Source organism: Callorhinus ursinus, unplaced genomic scaffold, assembly GCF_003265705.2.
Source record: "Callorhinus ursinus isolate GAN/ISIS: 27379988/994484 unplaced genomic scaffold, GSC_fseal_2.0 scaffold7, whole genome shotgun sequence".
NCBI lineage: Eukaryota > Metazoa > Chordata > Mammalia > Carnivora > Otariidae > Callorhinus > Callorhinus ursinus.
In genome coordinates, this window is record NW_027397069.1 from 54631869 (window position 1) to 54650839 (window position 18971).

The following is an 18971-nucleotide window of genomic DNA, read 5'->3' on the forward strand; positions in this document are numbered from 1 at the left end:
ATATACCTGTAACTCAGTACTTTGCCATTTTAATACAAATACAAAGTTGAAATTCAAATAAACATCATCAACAGATGGTGGAAGATTTCATTTGGTTGTAATCAATTCCATAATGTCCTGGGTTTTGTCTTGATGGCAATATCAGATATTCTGTTTATCTTCCCTTTAATCTTAGCTGTTGGAATGCTTAGAATTAAATTTAGCAACAAATACATTTTTTTGATATAATTTTACTCTTTCTTGCTGTTAAGATAGTTATTTTTTTTTTACTTTTACTAATAAGTCACTTTGTCACTTTTATATTCATTTTGAAGATAAGATAGTAAATGGCTAAACAAGTTTCACTTAATTTTCATGACATTTCAGGCTAATATGTCACAAATGACAAGTTACTTCGGATGCAAAAAGATTCCTTCCCAGAGTTTAAAGTTCTAAAATGAACTAGAGAAATGTGGTTCAATATTAGCAAAGATGTATTTTCTTCATCCCAATGATAAATCACACACCTAATTCTGGCAAACATACATACATTTGTATTATATATGTATGTAAACAAAGACAGGATTATAAAAAACACAAACATACAGCAAATCAGAAAGATCTTAGCTGGAACAAGAGAAGCCAAATCAATGCTAGATGAACACTAGAATCAATTTTAGATTCACTGAAATTTATTCATTATTTTACTCCATGGAAGAGTAACATTTTGCTTTGCTACATTAAGAGGAGTTTTCAGATTACCTAATAAAAAAATCTGTATATAGTAAATTCTTATATATATATATATATATAGTAAATATATATATATTTATATATAGTATATATATAGTATATATATATATATAGTAATTATATATATAGTAATATATATATTATATATATAGTAAATATATATAGTAAATTCTTAACTAAAGCTCACGTAATGACCAAATCATCTGAAAATGCCTTTGCATTTAAAACTATACTTGATATTCTTCAATACTATACCTCCAAAGGTTGTCCTGGGAGGCAGTGTGGTTTCATTGAAAGCACACAAGATCTGCCATCAGAAGATCTCAGTTTTTCTTTGTTTTTGTTTTTTTAGAAGATCTCTGTTTTGAACATCAACTCTGATTCTTTTTTTTTTTTTTTAAGATTTTATTTATTTATTTGACAGAGAGAGACATAGCGAGAGAGGGAAACACAAGCAGGGGGAGTGGGAGAGGGAGAAGCAGGCTTCCTGCCAAGCAGGAAGTCCAATGTGGGGCTCGATCCCAGGACCCTGGGATCATGACTGAGCCGAAGGCAGACGCCTTAACGACTGAGCCACCCAGGCGCCCCAACATCAACTTTGATTCTTATAAGCTCTGCAACCTTGGATAAATCACTTAATCTTTCCCTGAGGCCCAGTTTCTTATTCTATAAAATGGTGGCATAATATCTATCCTATTATAAGAATCAAATAAGATTTATTTTTTTAAAGATTTTATTTATTTACTTGAGAGAGAGAGACAGAGCAAGAGGGGGGAGGGAGAGGGACAAGCAGACTCAGTGCCAAGCATGGAGCCCAGTGCAGAGCCCAATTGAGGGCTCAAGCCCATGACCCTGAGATCATTACCTTAGCCGAAGAGTTGGACGCTTAACCGACTAATGAAGTTTAAAGAAATATGAAGGTACTTTATAAAGTTTTTACCACTTTATAAATATGATACTTAAAATAATATGAATGACACAGATAAATAACTACATATGTGAAATTTCTCTGAAGTCAGTATTTTTTTTTGGAAGTCAGTATTTTTGCTATCTAGATGATTTAAGATATAAAGTTAATAAAACCTTAATCCTATTTCTGAAAAAGATATACATTGTGGAAGCTTCACAAGTTAATAAAATATATGCTGACACTTACAAAAGTCTAAAAAATAACCCTTTCAGTTCCATCAAGAGCAAAATCCCAAATCTAAGATTCTACTTTACTTACATTTATGTCCGTATGATATATAAGGACACATAATGCTGGCAAAATCTGAGGAAAAAAGATAAACAATAAGTAACACCAGAGTTGATGAATATGTTTTTGTAAAAATGAATAACTGTGATACAAAAAGCAGTAAGTACTACTTGCAGAGCAAGAAAAGACGTTAAATTTGTATGAATCTCTATTAGGAAAATGAAAATCTGATTTTAATTCAATCTGAACAGTTCAGATGTCCAATATCCAAATAAATCTGGCAGAGATTAATGCACCTTAAAGGAAAAACAGCTGTTTTCAGTAACTTTATTACATAGAATGTCAAGTGGAAAGAATGAAGATGCAACTATACAGTACAGCTAGCTTAAAAAAAGCTCTTGTTTTTTTTTTTTTCTTTTTTGGTAAAGATTTTATTTTTAAGTAATCTATATACTCAATATGGGGCTCAAACCTGAAACCCAAAGATCAAGAGCCACATGCTCTATCAACAGAGACAGCGAGGTGCCCGTAAAAAAAGCTATTCTTAAAAATGTCATCTCACTTACCTGCTTAGAGAGTAAGATAAGATTTTATTTAGTTACTTCAGTCAAATTAAATTTTCTGACTTCAGATTTACTCAAGAAAATTACAACCAGTACAAAATATACAGTTTGCTGAATTCAGGCCTTATTATCTTTTTTTTTAAATCTGGGATGGAGGAATTGGGGTTGGGGGGATCACACTAAGTACCCTTTCCATAACAGCAAAACCCAGAAGCTGGTGAAAGATGTCAATTATAAAGTTTCATAGTTAACATTTTTTGACATTGTCAAGTGATTAAAGTTGCATAAAAGTTTTAAAAACTTAAAATACTCAGATCCATTTACAACTTAAATGTAAACAGAGAAGTTTTTATTTTGTTTTAATTAGCAGATTTAACACAAAGTATGTCACACATTTAAACACTGATTTTGTTAGAAATCTAAAGAAATTTCAATTGGACTTAATGTAAATTCATTCAAGAACATTTGCATATAAGTACACTAGTTTTATCTGTAGCAATCCCTTATTTTTTTAGTAATAAACCAACAATGCAATGTAGTAATAAAATCTCTGAGATTTGGTTTTCTCCTTTTGCATTTTTCTTTTTGAAAGTTGTTTTTGTTATGAAAATAGTCATTAAAAAATAAGAATTAGGGTGGACTAACATTTCGTCAGGTGCCATAAGATACTCAACTTTCATTTCACAGGAGTCAAAAATTAAATATGATATGTTATTAAAAAAATCTCATACTTGCAATGAAATAAGTATATGCATTATTTCATTCCCTGAATGAAAATCGAAAGCATAAACATAGGGAAAATATACCATCTGGGCTTTGCAATTCTTCATTTACCTCCTGAACTGTCTCCATAGGCGGTGGGGGGTCCTTATTCCTGCAGAGATTGACAATGACCCATGTGACGTTCCGAAGGAAGGTGATGGGAATGGAGGGATTGATGAAGGACAGAAGAGGTTTGACAACTCCCAGTGATATGACATAATCTCTACATTGAGGACCATCACCTACAGAAATGAAAATTGTATTTAAAAAAAAATTACATTCAGGATGAGAAAGTCTGAAATGTATGCAATGGCTCATGTTGGGACACTGATGTTCTATGTTTCCTCACCATTAGTCAAGGGCATCAAGTGTTGCTGTTTCTCCATATTTTGATTTGGAGAACACAAATTTAACCTACCAATCCTGATAACAAATTGCGTATCTGTTTCAAGAGGTACCATCTTAAGTCAGTATTTATGAGGCAAGAAGACAGTCAACCCACGTTAAAATTAGAGGAAACATAGGATGTAATGGCTATGCCAATGCAGGAGAAAAGTTAATTAAGATTCTTAATTGGAGTCTTTTTAAACCTAAATCCAACTTACCTATAATGTTTCCCAAGGCCCATACTGCTTGTTCACAAACGTTCTGATGTGGTGAATGGAGAAGTCTCAAAAAAAGAGGTACGGCATCTATAATAATAACAAACATTGATACTGCGAAATGTTGAAGAGTTTATAGATTTCAGACTAAATAAGCTGATAAAATATACAGAACCTGGCACATTATGGTTACCCAATTACAGTTCACTGAATGAATAAATGTGGCAAATACCTTTACCCTAAAAAAGTTAATTTTAGCACTTTCCCCTAGTAATAGTCAAGTAACACACCTACTGACAAGATTTAAAAGTTGCTATTATATATCATTAACTAAAAGAAAACAGCAGCGGTGGCCTGGGTGGCTCAGTTGGTTAAGCAACTGCCTTCAGCTCAGGTCATGATCCTGGAGTCCCTGGATCGAGTCCTGCATCGGGCTCCCTGCTCAGCAGGGAGTCTGCTTCTCCCTCTGACCCTCCCCCCTCTCATGTGCTTTCTCTCTCTCTCAAATATCTTTTTTTTCTTATATTGTTATTCGTTTATTTTTATTTTTTAAAGATTTTATTTATTTATTTGACAGATAGAGACATAGCGAGAGAGGGAACACAAGCAGAGGGAGTGGGAGAGGGAGAAGCAGGCTTCCCGCTGAGCAGGGAGCCCGATGTGGGGCTCGATCCCAGGACGCTGGGATCATGACCTGAGCTGAAGGCAGACGCTTAACGACTGAGCCACCCAGGCGCCCTCTCTCAAATATCTTAAAAAAAAATAAAAATAAAGCAGCAGCATGAAATTTTTCCTATAATGCATTTTAAAAAAAGAGAGAGATCCCCCCAAACACATAAACTTAGAATACTTTAGTCAATATGATCCCAATCGCTGATATGGGATTTTACCTAAAGAACTGATCATTCCCGTCTCTGGCTTACCTTATATATTAAAATAATTTATCATTATAATCTTTACTCTTACATAATTTACACATTAATGTAAGTTCTAAAACACTGGTATATAGTCACTCCAGGTAGGAAACTAAACATAAGTTAGATCACTCTTTCTTAAATTTCAGTCAATTGTGTACAACTTCCAGGATTTTTTTGTTGTATCTCTGCACTACCTGTATTATTTACTTAACACTTAAATTAAAATCAACTCACACTTTTTACAGCTTTATTGAGATATAATTTACATACAATATATCTGTTTAAGTATACAATTCAGTGGTTTTTAGTATTTATACAGAGTTGTAATAGTTATCGCTACAACTTAATTTTACATGTCCATCACCCCCAAAAGAATCCCATATCCAAAGCAGTCCTACTGCCCACTCCTCCAGCTTTAGGCAACCATTTAATTTGCTTTCTGTTTCTACAGATTTTCATATTTTGGACATTTTATATAGATGAAATTGTATGATATGTGGGATTTTTTTCTGGTTTGGCTTCTTTCAATTAGCATATAGTGTTTTTGAGGTTCATCCATACATGGCACATATCAATGTTTCATTCTTTTTATTGCTGAATAGTATTCCATTATATATTTTGTTCACCTACGTATATCAGTTAATGGATACTGGGATTACTTCCATGTTTGGGCTATTATGAGTATTCATACAAGTCTTTGTGTGGACATGTTTTCCTATCTGTTGGGTCCACCTAATAGTGGCATTGCTGAGTCATATGGTAACCCTTTGATTAGTCTTTTGATAAGCTGTTTTTCCAAAGAGGCCACATCGTTTTACATTCCCACCAGCAATGTATGAGGGTTTCAAATGACCTCACATTTGTAATTTAACTAATTTTATCACTTCTATAAAACAGAGGACCAGTATCACTTACCAGTATCACAAATAGAAAGTAACCAAAAAATTAAAAATTCAAATAAAACATTGTTATTAAATTGTACCTACTAGTCTCTATTAAAAGCCCTAGTCTAAAATCTGCTACCTTTTTGTTACAACTAATATCTAACTGGGAACTTTCTCCTTTGAAATATCTGAGAGTGGTATTCTCACTAACTGATTCAGTGTAATTTATTGCTATATCATATACTACTTAAAATCATCTCCAGTGCCACCTAAAGCCAATTATGCATCTCACACATTAAGAGTACTTGGTGACATCTAATTTTTTCAAAGAGCTTTTTTTGTCAGTTTGGATCAACACACTAATCATAGTTAGCCCATCCTGAGGTGGGCAAAATTTTAAAAATGTATGTTACAAGTTAAAAGGCATAAATTACTCAGCACATCAGAGGTACTACAAACTGAAAATTTAAAACCTGTTGTTAGGAGACAGTCTCTACCCCAAAAGATAAAACTCTGTTCACTTTTTAGTAACCACAATTAAGATTATTTAGTGATAGATTAATGATAGCTATGGGAAAGATATCAACCATCAAAAGTAACTCATAAAATTCACTGGTTTAAAATGTTTTAAGATAAAATTCAGTGTTTACAATAAAACTCCACTTCCTTGCCTTTATTTTTTAAAAATTCCCAGTAAGTAAGGATGTTAATTTACTTACTAGACTGTACAACAGCTTGAGTCTGTGCAGAAGTTCCTGATGCTATATTAGTTAACGCCCAAGCAGCTTCAAACTGTAATGAAGGACTGTAAAACACAATAAAAAGTCTTGAGACACATAACTTCCAGTTAAATTTATGACCCACAGACCTATATGGTTATCCTTTACCCTGTCCTTGAATTTCACCTTGTTATATCCAATTGCCTGACGGGTATTTCCACCTGACTGTGTCACTGGCTTCCAAAGTCAGTCAATATAAACCTACTTGTTTCTGTCCACTGGTAGTTGCAATATTTAGCCAGTCATTATTTTCCTTGACTCCTTCCTCTCCCATAAGCATCTAATCAAAAAGTCATGTTAATTTTACCCCCTAAATATTTCTTACATTTATAGTATCACTCTTAAAATCACTGTACTAGTTGAGGTCCTCACCATTTCACTTGACTACTGCTACAGCCTCTAGACTGGTCTTAAAGCTGAGACCCCATCTGATCCACTACATCATCTGCTTTACATACTGGAGATATTACAAGTTTGTACAATTTTACTGAAAAGATGAGATCATTACAATTTAGAACTGTGATAAGACCTCACAAAGAAAGTGAAAACTGAATTAAATTTTCAAAGACATAAAGAAAGAAAGGCACTAACAGCTGGAAATACAAATGAAAGTATCACGGGTGGGATAACCATGATGTGTAAAGATGACAAGGAATAGATCAAGAGAGGGGAAGCTAAGAAAGTATGCAGAAATGTAACAGGGGATGAAACTGGAAAGGGTGGTTATCAAGTCTGGGTGTATGGTGGAGGGGGTGGTGGTGAAGGGGAGGAGAACTCAAATCCCAAGCTTCAGAACTGGGAATTTATTCTATAGACATACTAAGTATAGAGGGCTACTGAAAAGGAGAGTAAAGAAAATAATGTTGGAGTCCATCGTATGTAGAATGGACAAAAAAGGTTTAAGGCTGATGGAGAGACCTGTTAAAAGGAAATTATGTACATCAAGTTAGGATAGATGGTTGAAAGAATATAAGTTCCTTTAAACAGAATACCAAGGTGGGAGGGGGTGGTAGTGAGCAAAAACTGAGGAGAGCCAAAGGTCAGGGGCTTAGAACAAAGCTCTATAAATATCAAAGAAAGTAAGGTTGTTAGTAACGAGGTTAGAGAAACCCAAGAAGGAAAAAGATTTTAAGGAGAATAAATGTCAGAGATAGAAAAAGCAGTGAGGTCAAAAAGATGGGCCAGATAAGAAAATGGAGTAGCAGATAAGAACTACAGGATGAATTTCGGCAAAAGCAGGGAATATTGGAGGCAGAGAAGAAGCAAGGGGACAAGAAAATCAAAGATGATGAGTTTATGTTGTTCTTGGCTGGAAGAAGAAAGGGTTATTGGGTTATTATATTAAGCTAGTATAGGCAGCCTGGCAAAATCCTGGAAATGAGGGCCTTAAATGAGAAAACAGGGAGATATAAAAAAATAAAATTACAAAGCAGGGAGTGTTCTAAGATAACATTCGGAAAAAAAAAGGAAAAAGAAGATGTAGAAAAATAATGAGTGTAGTAAGTAAACAATAAATGAGCATTTATTTTAAGTTTGATACTGTAGTGTTTTGTGTATATTATTTCCATTCCTCACAACCACCTAATTTTATTGATCAGGTATCTGAGGATCAAACGCCACTTGGGTTTTGATCGATAGCAAGCTCTAGATTTAAACCAACATCTATTTGGCTCCAAAGTCTATGGGCTTCTATATGATAACACAATTCCCCATGAAAAATCCATAAAGTCAAATCCAAACCACTGACAAATTTTTTTTTTTTAAGATTTATTTATTTATTTGTCAGAGAGAGAGCGAGAGAACACAGGCAGGGGTAGCGGCAGGCAGAGGGAGAAGCAGGCTTCCCGCTGAGCAAGGAGCCCGATGCAGGACTCCAACACAGGACCCTGGGATCATGACCTGAGTCAAAGGCAGACACTTAACCAACTGAGCCACCCAGGCATCCCGACAATTTTATTTTTACTTTGGGCGGTAGTTGTACAGGCCTGTATATATTTTAGCATAATTTTTGTATATATGCTATATTTCACAGACAGACAGACACACACACACACACGCACACAAATGAGCCCAAAGGCTGGAATGAAAAGTAAAAAAAACGAGAAGGCGATCAAGGGAAAAAGGGGTCCCTAAAGTAGAGGTAGAATAGACTGTTTTTTAAACAGCTGAAATAAAATTTATTTTTACTTAATTACTTGTTACAGAAAATATACATGATTGAATAAGGTAAGTGTTAAGCATTTTTGGAGAGATGGTCGTAGCACACAAAGCAGAAGGAAGTATTTTTAAATAATAAAAATCCTTTGTGGCAACATTTATATTTCACTATTTTATCTAGTCAACTGAAAACTCCTTGGCCAACATTTAGCAAAATATACCAAATTTTAGTCTAAAGGCTCTCAAAAGCACAATCAGCGTTTGTTTTAAAATATTCTGGAGTTCATGGGGCGGCTGGGTGGCTCAGTCAAGTGAAGCATCTGTCTTTGGCTCAGGTCATGATCCCAGGGTCCTGGGATCGAGCCCTGTGTTGGGCTCCCTCCACTCCCTCTGCCTGCCACTACCCTGCTTATACTCTCTCTCTCTGTCAAATAAATAAATAAAGAAAATATTTTTAAAAATAAAATTAAATAAATAAAATATTTTGGAGTTCAAACTTACGTTCTTCCCAGTTAATTCAAATTGATGAGGTTTAAGATACAGTACTCTGGGATATCTCTAAACATTAACAGAAATGGGGCCACATCTCAAAAGATACAAAGTAGTGTTTTTTCCTTTCTATTCTGGAAAAGAATAACCTGCTTTTTAATTTACCACAAATAAAAAGCATATTATTAGACAATTAATCATGGTTGGAGTTCTATTAAAGACTTTGCAGAAGATCAGTGGATCAGCTGGAATATTCCCAGGGTAAGAGCCACTCAGTTCTGGAAATCATTCATGTTGACTCAGTCATGAGGTTAATCTATATATAGACTCATAAGCAAAGAGTGACTCAAACACTATTTGGGCTATTTTAAAATATTACTCAGAACAAAAATAAAATAAAGACTATAAATATTTGAAGTAAGTTGGAATAGGCAATAAACAGAAGCTAAAATTTTCCTAGAAAATATACACATACTTCAAAAATTTAAAAAAAAGTACTTTAGGTCTTCTGAATATGATCACAGAATTAGAAAATTACATAAAAATATATAGCAAATGAAAAACATAATAAATGCAAAACCTAACTGAACCCATTAGTTAAATTATAATCCCAAATTTTCAGTTAACTGAAAAAAGTGAACAGAGACTCAAATCCATACTTACTTATCATCCCTTTCTAGACATTTGACTAGAATTGGTAAAATCCCAGATTTTATTAGGTCATCAATTGGTGGGTTTCTGTCACTGGATAATAGCTTTCTAGAAAAAGAAATATAAGAAATTAATTGCTATAATTTTCAAACTATGAACAGAAAAAACAATGTATTACTTCTAGACTACCAGCTAAGACACCTACAATAACTCTCTGGACAAATTAGTATTTACCTTGCAGCCTGAACAGCACTTAACTGGACCACTGGGTTATCACTTGTGGCATTCTGTAACACCAAATGTAAATTTAAGAAATTTTAAAAATATCAATTTCAAAACACTTCAAAATGAGAGTTATATTAAATTAATAACATACCTGCAATATAGCTTCTAGTGTTACATTTTGCTTAAAAGGAAAAAAAGACAGTTCAGGGAAGAGTTTTTTAAATAAAATTACATTTATTAAGTCTATTTACTAAAGTTATGAGTTAATATACATTAATTATCATTGTAAAACTGGTCTTAGATTACAAATGAAGTTCTCTGCTTATAATAAAAATTACTGTAAAAACACTTTATAACACCAAAGTAACTTACTGCTTTAAAATCAGCATCAACATCTGAATCTTCTAAACTTTCTTCTTGGGGAACATTTCTTTTTTTCAGTAAGTGTTCATCTCTTTTGTTCTGGATAAGGAGAACGTGAATTAAATGTACATACTACAAACCAGTAACAGGCTACCTTCTAGATTTGGTAACAAAATTAAGTGGTGACAGTACAGCTTTCTCACACACACACACACACACACACACACACACACACACACACACACACTATATTAAACAGCAATAGTTCTGACCAATATCATGCCTCCCAACCTTTAATAAAGATTCAAATTTGGGGATGCATTATTACTACAAAAGTCTAGCAAATTTACATTTTAAACGGTACGCTAGCTTTCATCTATTTACTAAAGCAAGAAGTCAGCTAGATGGGAAAGAGTTCAATGCTCAAATGTTAAGGTTTGTATGCTTGTTGGGAATGTGGGGAATGGGAATTCATTAGCATAAATACCATATACTTGCCATCATCTCAGATATAAACTCTTGCTATCTGGCTTTTACAAACAAAAATTCTCTACAAGCAAATATGGTTCTACATTTTATGGGATTTCAATTGTTTGTAATAGCAGCAACATATGCCATTTCACATAATTTATCACTGGGTAAATCAATCTTCTTTTCAGTTTACAGTTTGTCTAATGGAACACTACATCAAAAAACTAATGATGTACTGTATGGTGACTAACGTAACATAATAAAAAAAGTTTATAGTTTATCTATGGAATTAAGTCAAAATAAATTAGATAAAAGACTGAATGATTTCTAGGGCGCCTGGGTGGCTCAGGTGGTTAAGCGTCTGCCTTCAACTCAGGTCATGATCTCAGGGTCCTGGGATCAAGCCCCATGTTGGGCTCTCTGCTCGGCCAGAAGCCTGCTTCTCCCTCTCCCTTTGCCCCTCCCCATGCTCACACACACCTGTGCTCGCTCGCTGTCTCAAATAAATAAAAATCTTAAAAAAAAAAAGACTGATTTCTAAAATCCTTCTCAACTTACAATTTCAGAGGGTATACTATCTAGTCTTGAATACAATATTTACAGAAGTTTTTGATAACAGAAATTAACTGAAGAGGTATTAATATTGATGTTAAAATTCAGATCAAGTAGAAAGTTAAAACTGGAAATATATGTGTATCCGCAGTTTACTGGCTTATCTGCATTAACACCTATTTTTTGTCCTATGTAGAAGCATACATGTTTAAACAAACTGAGGCCTATATATATATATATATGCTAATCATTAGAGTACCTACCAACCTGCACTTCTATCACAGCATACTTCTTTAGCAACTACTCAATCAATTCTACATTATTTTTAAATTAATGCATCTCACAAATATTAAAATCCATGCACTGATATATTATAGTCTCAAGTGGCTCTCCACAAAAATCCTTATTAATTTATAGTGGAAAAACTTGGCAGACAGCATCTTGACCAACTGACAAAGGTTATCATCATGAGTAAAGAACAAATCCATATTGTGTGCCTTCTGGTCTCATGCACTGAGAAAACAGTATCACTTCTGTGGTAACAACAACCTGAGGAAAGTCAGACAAACCTAAATCTGCCATTCTATAAAAACTAGTCTGTCCTCTTCAAAAATGTAGTCATGAGAGATAAAGACTGAAGAACTGTCTGATTGAATGAGATTAAGGAAACATGACAAGTGCAATGTCTAATCCTGGATTGGATGTTGGATTTTTTTTTTTAAAGATTTTATTTATTTATTCGACAGAGAGAGAGACAGCACAAGCAGGAAGAGTGGCAGGCAGAGGGAGAGGGAGAAGCAGGCTCTCCGCCGAGCAGGGAGCCGGACGTGGGGCTCGATCCCAGGACCCTGGGATCATGACCTGAGCCAAAGGCAGCCGCTTAACCGACTGAGCCCCCCAGACGCCCCGAGGATGTTGGATTTATAAAGGACATTATTAGGAACAACTAGCAAAATGAGTCAGGTCTATGAATTAGATGGTAGATATTTAGTCTGATAATTTGACAAATGCACTGTGGTTTACATAGGAAAGTATGTTTTTATGAAAAATGAACTGACAAATTAAGGGTAATGGGGCATTATGCCTGCAACTTAACTGCTTCAGGAAAAAGTGTGTGTATGTGTGGGTATGTAAATCAGAGAGAGAGAGAGAATAAGGCAAATACAGAAGAAAGCTAACAAAGAAGCTGGGTGCTGAGTAAAGAGTGAAGAGTGGTTTTTGTACTAACGTAAATTTGAATTTCAAACTGCAAGCCTGAAATTGTTTCAAAACTGAAAAAAAAATCTATGCATTGTACTTTGTGATTTGTAAAATGGTTAATCTTAAAATTTATTATATTTTAACATTTCTTGGAATTTAAATGTTTCACTAAGGTTTATCCCATTCGTTTTTGAGTCTGAATAATCAAGCTTCCAAAGGCCTTTTTTTTTTTTTTTTTAAAGATTTTATTTATTTATTTGACAGAGACACAGCGAGAGAGGGAACACAAGCAGAGGGAGTGGGAGAGGGAGAAGCAGGCTTCCTGCTGAGCAGGGAGCCCGATGCGGGGCTTGATCCCAGGACCCTGCGATCAGGACCTGAGCTGAAGGCAGACGCTTAATGACTGAGCCACCCAGGCGTCCCCCAAAGGCCTTTTAGGAATTGTACTCTCTCCATTCCTCCAACTCCCCCAGATATTTCAGGCATAAAAACAATACACAGCATAAATATAACTAAAACCTCCTATATACACAGATGCCCAATACAGGGATAGCATTTTATCCTAATATATGATGCTTGTGGTCTTTGTTTTTTTTTTGAAAGATTTTATTTATTTAATTGACACAGAGAGAGAGAGAGAGAGACAGAGAGGGAACACAAGCAGGGGGAGTGGGAGAGGGAGAAGCAGGCTTCCCGCCGAGCAGGGAGCCCGATGCGGGGATCGATCCCAGGACCTTGGGATCATGACCTGAGCCGAAGGCAGTCGCTTAACCAACTGAGCCACCCAGGTGCCCCGCCTGTGGTCTTTTTTTGGGGCAAGGAAACTCATTTCTATTTCTTTTATTTTCCCCTCACCCCCCTCCCCTCTAGAACCCTCAGTTTGTTTCTGAGTCCATAGTCTCTCATGGTTCATCTCCCCCTCCGATTTCCCCCCCTTCATTCTTCCCCTCCTGCTATCGTCTTTTTTTTTATTAACATATAATGTATTATTTGTTTCAGAGGTACAGGTCTGTGATTCAAGTCTTACACAATTCACAGCGCTCACCATAGCACATACCCTCCCCAATGTCCATCACCCAGCCACCCCATGCCTCCCACCCCCCACCACTCCAGCAGCTCATTTCTATTTCTAATTTGCTAAGATCTTTTTCTTTTCCTTTTTAGCCACAAATTGGTGCTTAATTTTATTAAATTGTGCTTCTTTTGCATCTATTGATATGGACATATAATTTTCCCCTTTCATCTGTAAATGTGGTAAATTAACTGATTTTTTAGTGTTAAACTTAGAACCTTGCAATGTAAAAGTTACACGTTTACAAGACCTGGGATAAACCTTTACTGCAAATTTTAAAAAGATATTCATTACTGTACTTAATTTGCTAATATTTGTTTTTTTTTTTTTTACCTATGTTCATAAGTGAAATTGGCTTATAAGCACCTTTTCTCATGCTGTCTTGGTCTCATTCTCGATGTTATGGTTTTGCTAGCCTCATAAAATGGGTTGAGTAGTATTACCTCCTTACCTTCTCTAAAATCATTTAATAAGGCTGAAATTATCTGTACTCTGAATGTTTGCTGGAGTTCTATCAGCAAGATTACCTTTTCTTTCTCACGGGGTTGGAAGAGGTTAAATGTTTCGTTATTTATAATTTATAATTTATTTTTAGATCTATTCAGGTTTTTCATTTCTTCTTGAGTTAGCTGGGTAAATTATTTTTTTCCACTAGGAAATTGTTCATTTCAGCTAAGTTTTCAAATCTACCGGCATAAAACTGTTTATATTCAAATTGTGGTAGATTGTTTGCAAAAATGGCTAAAATTCCCCTTCCCGTATCTGTGCCTCTGGATAGTTTGGTCCTGCCCTAATTCTAGATGTGGCTGTTTGACTTGCTTTGGTAATGGGACATTAATCAAATGGACTTGAAAAGTGCTTACACATCTGAGAATGTCCTCTCTTGCTGCTATTAAAATTCTAAAACCACCATGTGAACAACACTGTGCTAACCTGGTGGAGGACAAGGCTATGTAGAAGACAACCAAAGTCTCATCCAAAAGCCAGGAACTTGTGTGAGACCATCCACAGATCATCCATAGATCACCAGCTGACCAGAGATGAATGAGGGAGCCCAGCAGAGATCAGCTGAACTGGCCCAGACCAGAAGAACACCTCTGCCAACCCACAGAATTATTAGCTAAATAAAATGGCAATTGTTTTAAGCTACTTGGTTTTGGAGTGGTTTATTATGCAGCAAAAATTAAGTGATGTACTAATATTTTAAAACTTAGGCTACAGATACATTAATATGCCTTTTAAATTCCTATTATTCTTTGTTCTGTATCTCTACTTGCTATAAATTTCTCTTGTGAAGTACATTTTTAACTGTATTCCACAGGTTCTGACATGTAATATTTTTCCTATTGTTCATTTCTAGGTAATCCTAATAGCCATTAAGATTTCTGTGATGCTCAAGGTATTCAGAAGTGCTTTATTTCTTTTTTTCACAATTATGAGATTTTTGTAACTATCTTATTCCCAGACTTCTAATCTAATTGTATAGTGATCAGAGAATATAGTCTGTACAACACTGTGAAATTAATATTTGCTTTATACCAGAATTTCCTGAACCTTCTCAGTCCACACTGTAGGCCAAAGGAAATACCTAAGTTTTCCTATTCAAGTAGTCAGGTCCAAATGACTTAATAGTCATTGGCAGGGGGTTGTGGAGCTGTGAGGGGTGGGGGGTTTTAGGGTCATATAAACTGAAAGAAAAAGCATCTCACTTCACTCTTAAACAAAATATGTGATTAAAATGAATGCAGTGAGATCTATTTTTTAAATTGTGAACTACCTTAATATCTAATAGTTCTGTGGTATCTGAAAGATGTTAAATGTCACTATGTTTCTCTTAAAAATTTAGAATATCCCAAATATCCCTTTGGGTTCATCACGGAGCCCCATGGTACCTCAGTGCACAGTTTGGAAATTATAGCTTTATACTATCACAAAACCATTTTTCATGGGGTTTTATATGTGTTTTTAAAACAACACTTGCAAATTAGGTTACTTAACTTTTCTTTCCCCTGTCAATTGGTGTGTTTATTAATGACAACAAAATCTCCCACAATGATTATGTCTTTGACAAATTCTCCCTTGTAATTTTGTTCATTTCTGCTTTATATATATTTGGACATATGTTATTAAGCGTATACAAGTTTAAAGTTATTGCAGCTGCATAGTACATTGTTTCTTCTATTAAAAATTAAGTGATAACTCACAAATTTGAATTGACAGCATCCTAAAATAAGCCAAAAATATCCTAGGGCATGAAAATCATACTTCATTCTTAACAAAACAAGAACCATGTACAAGCCAAGGAAAGGTAATCCCTGGGCAGGTTTCTGGTGATCTAATTAATTATGTAATATTTATTTCTTTTTTTCACAATTATGAGATTTTCATAACTATCTTATTCCCAGACTTCTAATCTAACTGTAGAGTGATGAGAGAATATAGTCTGTACAACACTATGAAATTAATCATCCAAACCAGTAACTTAAACTGTCCCTTTACTTAACAACCTAGAGATTTTTACCCTCCTAGACATTGTACTTCAATAAATTCAGCATCTATAAAAGGTATCTCTTTCTTTTGTCAAGTGGGAGGAGAGTGCAGAAGATAGGGAAACTAACCTAGTTTCAACACCTACTTTATCTACACACACACACAGAAATTAGATCCATTTCTAAAGTTCCTTTAAAAATCTATTATTAATCTTGGGGCGCCTGGATGGCTCAGTCGTTAAGCGTCGGCCTTCGGCTCAGGTCATGATCCCAGGGTCCTGGGATCGAGCCCCCCATCGGGCTCCCTGCTCCGCGGGAAGCCTGCTTCTCCCTCTCCCACTCCCCCTGCTTGTGTTCCCTCTCTCGCTGTGTCTCTCTGTCAAATAAATAAATAAAATCTTTAAAAAATAAAAATTAAAAAAAAATCTATTATTAACCTATTACCCAACTATGTATTTAATCCTTTTTAACTTTGTTTCCTGACTATTAGGATTGAACCACATGGAGTTAACACTTTGTAGGTTAAGAAAGTTAATTATGGACAATTTCTAAGACTCAGTCTAATATTTTTTGAGTTAAAAAATTCTGTATATCTATCTCTATATAAAGTTCTTTTTTATTCCCAAATTTCTCTCATCTTGAAAAAGTGGCTGAACATTCTATACCTAAATTTGTGGAATAAGTCAGCAATCACTTCTTAAACATGTTATGAAAAAAATAGGTATTTATCAGCCCCATTTTGAACGTGACATAATTAAATTTGTTTTTATTGAGCAATATATTCATTGTGTTAAATCTTATCTAGTTTTAGTTCCTGTAAAATTAAAATCTCTGCTTTCACAGGTGAGTATGGGGATACAGAGAACCAGGCTAAATTAAATTATATATCTAGGAGACGTCAGTTATGATTTGAACCCCAGTTGTAGCTACAGAACTGTTTCTTAAATATATTCTACAACTTGCTTTTTTTCCCCCCCCTAAGTAGCCCAACTCTGGTTGCATCTAAATGCTTTTAAAGAAGTAGAAAAAAGGGGCACCTGGGTGGCTCAGCTGCTTAAGCATCTGCCTTCAGCTCAGGTTATGATCTCAGGGCTCTGGAATCAAGCCCGGCTTCAAGTTGGGCTCCCTGCTCAGCAGGGAGTCTGCTTCTCCCTCTCCCTCTCTCTCTGTCCCTCCCCTTTGCTCATTCATACTCTCTCAAATAAATAAAATCTTAAAAAAACGTAGAAAAAAATACTCAAAAGATAAGACCTTCCTCTCAATATTAACATTTATGAAATGATACTACCGCTGTGTAGATACATGAATATTCACCCACAAGTTTTATATGTTATATTTACATTTTAGCCATTCTCCTTAATGTATTATACTCTGAATAAAAAATTTGAAAAAACTGGGGCACCTGGGTGGCTCAGTTGATTAAGCGACTGCCTTCCGCTCAGGTCATGATCCCGGAGTCCCGGGATCAAGTTCTGAATTAGGTTCCCTGCTTGGCAGGGAGTCTGCTTCTCCCTCTGACCCTACCCCCTCTTGTGCTCTCTCTCTCTCAAATAAATACATTAATTAAATAAAATCTTTAAAAAAATTTTTTTAAAAAAACCAAAACACTATTGGTTCATCAATCATGTAAAAATCTGACAACAGAAATTATTCTTCCTGAAGGATCACTTAACTAACCTTATCAAATGGCTGCTTTATTTTGGAGTCTTCTTTACTAATTTAAGGTTTTACATATGATCATTTCAATAGATGCAGAAAAAGCATTTGACAAAATACAACATCCATTTGTGATAAGAACCCTGAACAAAGTAGGTTTACAGGGAACATATACCTCAACATAATAACGTCCATATATGAAAAACACACAGCTACATCCTTTTTTTTTTTTTAAAGATTTTATTTATTTATTTGACAGAGAGAGACACAGCGAGAGCAGGAACATAAGCAGGGGGAGTGGGAGAGGGAGAAGCAGGTCTCCTGCTGAGCAAGGAGCCTGATGCGGGACTCAATCCCAGGACCCTGGGATCATGACCTGAGCCGAAGGCAGACGCTTAACAACTGAGCCACCCAGGCGCCCCACAGCTACATCCTTAATGAAAAAACTGAGAGCTTTTTCCCTAAGGTAAGGAACAAGACAGGGATGTCCACTCTTACCACTTTTATTCAACATAGTACTGCAAGTCCTAGCCTCAGCAATCAGACAACTTAAAAAGAAATAAAAGGTGGTGTGCCTGGGTGGCTCAGTCAGTTAAGCATCCAACTCTTGATTTTGACTCAGGTCATAATCTCAGGGTTCTGATGGAGTCTGCCTAAGGTTCTCTCCCTCTCCCCCCACTCCCTCTCTTTAAAAAAGGGCATACAAATTGGTAAGGAAGTAAAACCTTCACTCTTTACAGATGACATGATACTCTGTATAGAAAACCTGACTCTACCAAAAACTGCTAGAACTGATAAACTCAGTAAAGTTACAGAATACAAAATCAATATACAGAAATCTGTTACATTTCTATTACCAATAATGAAGCAGCAGAAAGAGAAATTAAGAAAACAGTATTATTTACAACTGCACCCAAAATAAAAAGATACCTAGGAATAAACCTAATCAAAGAGGTGAAAGAACTGTACTCTGAAAACTATAAAACACTGATGAGAGAAATTGAAGATGAGACAAAGAAATGGAAACACATTCCACGCTCAAGGATTAGAAGAACAAATGTTGTGAAAATGTCCATACTAACCAAAGCAATCTACACATTTAATGCAATCCCTTTTAAAATATCAATAGCATTTTTCACACAACTAGAACAATTCTAAAATTTGTATGGAACCACAGAAGACCCCGAGTAGTGAAAGCAATCTCAAAAA

At 35.2% G+C, this 18971-nt stretch overlaps 1 protein-coding gene across 1 annotated transcript in view; it reads right to left on the bottom strand.

The window, feature by feature from the left end:
• KPNA3 (karyopherin subunit alpha 3) overlaps positions 1 to 18971 on the bottom strand; it is a 96452-nt gene that overhangs the window by 20529 nt on the left and 56952 nt on the right. The window contains exons 3-10 of the mRNA XM_025874944.2: positions 10332 to 10421; positions 10111 to 10140; positions 9969 to 10021; positions 9747 to 9842; positions 6378 to 6463; positions 3861 to 3947; positions 3328 to 3497; positions 1961 to 2005 (exon numbers count right to left, since the gene is read on the bottom strand). Coding sequence (XP_025730729.1) covers positions 1961 to 2005; positions 3328 to 3497; positions 3861 to 3947; positions 6378 to 6463; positions 9747 to 9842; positions 9969 to 10021; positions 10111 to 10140; positions 10332 to 10421 — 657 coding nt within the window. The remainder of the gene's footprint in view (positions 1 to 1960; positions 2006 to 3327; positions 3498 to 3860; positions 3948 to 6377; positions 6464 to 9746; positions 9843 to 9968; positions 10022 to 10110; positions 10141 to 10331; positions 10422 to 18971) is intronic.